At 41.9% G+C, this 3581-nt stretch overlaps 1 protein-coding gene across 1 annotated transcript; it reads left to right on the top strand.

The window, feature by feature from the left end:
• The first annotated feature begins 259 nt into the window (after positions 1–259).
• On the top strand, positions 260–3315 carry LOC115173662 (mucin-5AC-like). Its single transcript, XM_029731968.1, has 2 exons — positions 260–2493; positions 2612–3315. The coding sequence occupies exons 1-2, from the start codon at positions 337–339 to the stop codon at positions 2705–2707; spliced, it is 2253 nt and encodes a 750-aa protein (XP_029587828.1). The 5' UTR covers positions 260–336; the 3' UTR covers positions 2708–3315.
• The last annotated feature ends 266 nt before the right edge of the window (positions 3316–3581 follow it).

Here is a 3581-nt window from a genome sequence, read left to right as displayed (position 1 = left end):
ACACCACCTACTTCGACAACCGTAGCACCTACGACCACAATTACACCACCTACTTCGACAACCGCTGCATCTGCTAAAATAACTACAACTGACGCTCCTACAACACCATCTGTAGCTCTTACAACCACTACAACTGCAGCACCAACTTCAACAACTACAACTGAAGCTCCTACGATAACCACAACTGCAGCACCTGCTACGACAACTACAACTGAAGCTGCTACGACAACCACAACTTCAGTGCCTACTACGACAACTACAACACCTACTACGACAACTACAACACCTACTACGACAACCACAACTGTAGCTCCTACGACATCATCTGTAGCTCCTATGACCGCTACAACTGCAGCACCTACTTCAACAACCACTGCAGCACTTACAACCACTACATCAGCAGCACCTACTTCGACAATTACAAATGCAGTTCCTACAACAACGACAACTGAAGCTCCTACGACAACCACAACTCCAACTACAACATCTGGAGCTCCTACGACCACTACAACAGCAGCACCTACCACAACAACTACAAATGCAGCTCCTACGACAACCACAACTGCAGCTCCTACTACAACTTTAGATCCCACGACCATTACAACAGAAGCACCCACTACGACCACTACAAACGCAGCTCCTACGACAACTGCAACTGATACTCCAACTACAACTTTAGATACTACGACCACTACAACAGCAGCACCTACAACGATAATGGTAGCTCCTACGACAACCACAACTGTAGCTCCAAGTACAACTGTAGCTCCTACCACCACAACTACACCGCCTACTTCAACAACCGTAGCACCTACGACCACAACTACACCACTTACTTCGACAACCGCTGCATCTGCTAAAATAACTACAACTGACGCTCCTACAACACCATCTGTAGCTCTTACAACCACTACAACTGCAGCACCTACTTCAACAACTACAACTGAAGCTCCTACGATAACCACAACTGCAGCACCTACTACGACAACCACAACTGTAGCTCCTACGTCATCATCTGTAGCTCCTATGACCACTACAACTGCAGCACCTACTTCAACAACCACTGCAGCTCTTACAACCACTACATCAGCAGCACCTACTTCGACAACTACAAATGCAGTTCCTACAACAACGACAACTGAAGCTCCTACGACAACCACAACTGCAGCTCCAACTACAACATCTGTAGCTCCTACGACCACTACAACAGCAGCACCTACTACAACATCTACAAATGCAGCTCCTACGACAACTTTAGATCCCACGACCATTACAACAGAAGCACCCACTACGACCACTACAAACGCAGCTCCTACGACAACCGCAACTGATACTCCTACTACAACTTTAGATACTACGACCACTACAACAGCAGCACCTACTACAACAACTACAAATGCAGTTCCTATGACAACCACAACTGCAGCTCCTACTACAACAACTTTAGATCCTACGACCACAACAACAGAAGCACCTACAATGACAACTGAAGCTCCTACGATAACCACAACAACATCTGTAGCTCCTTCGACAACAACTGTAGCTCCTACGACCACTACAACTGCATCATCTACTTTGACAACCACTGCAGCACCTGCTACAATAACTACAACTGAAGCCCCTACGACAACCACAACACCTACTACGGCCATTACAACAGCAGCACCTATAACAAGAACTGTAGCTCCTATGATCAATACAACTTCAGCACCTACTTTGACAACCACTGCAGCACCTGCTACAATAACTACAACTGCAGCTCTTACAACAACCGCAACTGCAGCTACAACCATAACTGCACCTCCTACTATAACATTTTTAGCTCTTATGACCCCTACAACAGCTGCACCTACAATGAAATTTGTTGCGCCTACGGCAACTGTTGCGCCTACAACCACTACATCTACCATACCTACAACAACAACTAAAGCTCTTACTCCAATAACTGTAGCTCCTTCAACCAGCACCACAAAAGCTGCTATGACAATCAATTCAGCTCTTACTAAAACAGTCATTGGTCCTACCACCCCTACAACTGCAGCATCTACTACGACAACAACTACAGCTCTTACAACAACCACAATTGCAGGTCCTATGATAACTGCAGCTCCTACAACTGCAACTGCAGCTCCTACAGCTGCAACTGCAGCTCCTACAGCTGCAACTCTTACAACTGCATATGATAATGCTGCACTAATTAAAACAGCTGTAGCTCCTACAACCACTACAATGGCAGCTCCTTCAACAACCACAACTCCAGCTCCTTCGACAACCACAACAAAAGCTGCTACAACAACCACAAATATAGCTGCTACAACCACCACAACAGCAGCACCCACAACGACAACTGTAGAAGCTACCACACCACCTCCTACTCTTTTGCTGACCACTCCTTTCAATACCACAAGTGGAGGTTTTCCTGGCTGGGCTCTGGCCATTATCATCCCTTGTGGCATCGCTATCATTCTGGTACCCCTGTGGATCCTGCTATGTGTACGTATAGGCTTGTGTTCACTTGTGTACTGTTTACATATTTATTCAAAAAATATGCTAAATCTCTGCAATGATTTAATTTTACATGTGAATCATACTTCTCCATCTTGTTTTGCAGTGCATTTTATGTGGCGGATGTGCAGCTATAAGGAGACGCTGGCACAGACACAGATCTTACAATGTACAGTACACCAGAAGAAACGGTCTCTTCTGAGGTGACAACGCTAACATCTGTGGCCAATTGTAATCACAAGAACAGCCAATCATCTATATCTGCTAATCATGGCACTTTAATGCATGGAAAAATCACTTGACTACATAGCATTGCATCTGAGAAGATCAAGTGAAAATGTATAATAGGCTTAAAAGGCCACATGTTTTTTGTGCAATGTACTACTTTATATATTAAGCATCTGAATGTTAATCAAAGTTACAGCTGAGCTGAACATAGTATGTTAATATATTTATTAGTTATGTCATTTGTGGTTTCAAGCTGTGCTGTCCACTTACTAAAACAGTTATAATTTATTTATTTCATGTATAATAAGCTTCATTCCAATATTTATTTTTTGTTTGTTATTTCCTCTCTTGATTAACTATGAACTAATTTATTTTAAACTTCAATACAGTACATGTTTCTTCAACTTATAGTTTGACAAATGTAATGAAAATACAAACCAGTATTATGATCAAATTTTATGTAAATGTTTGACTGCAGGGTGATTATAGACAGTACATCTACACATCAAAAGCAGTCAAAATTGTCTGACCTGGTACCTTAATCTATGCAAACCTTATTAAAGACCAAGTTCAGTCAAAAAACGTGATTTTCTTATGTTTTGTATTCAGTGCCTTCAGAACGTATTCACAACCCTTGACTTAAAAATAATAATAATTGTGTTACAGCCTGAATTTGAAATGGATTAAATTGAGATTTTGTGACAATGGCCTACACACAATACCCCATACAGTCAAAGTGGTATTATGGTTTTAAATTTTTTACAAATTAATTTAAAAAGTAAATATGTATTCAACCCTTTTGTTATGGCAAGCTTACAAAAGTTCACATAACAAGTCACATAATAAGT

Source organism: Salmo trutta, chromosome 34, assembly GCF_901001165.1.
Source record: "Salmo trutta chromosome 34, fSalTru1.1, whole genome shotgun sequence".
NCBI classification, from domain to species: domain Eukaryota; kingdom Metazoa; phylum Chordata; class Actinopteri; order Salmoniformes; family Salmonidae; genus Salmo; species Salmo trutta.
The sequence above is the reverse complement of the archived record's forward strand: the minus strand, read 5'-3'. Positions and strand labels throughout refer to the sequence as shown.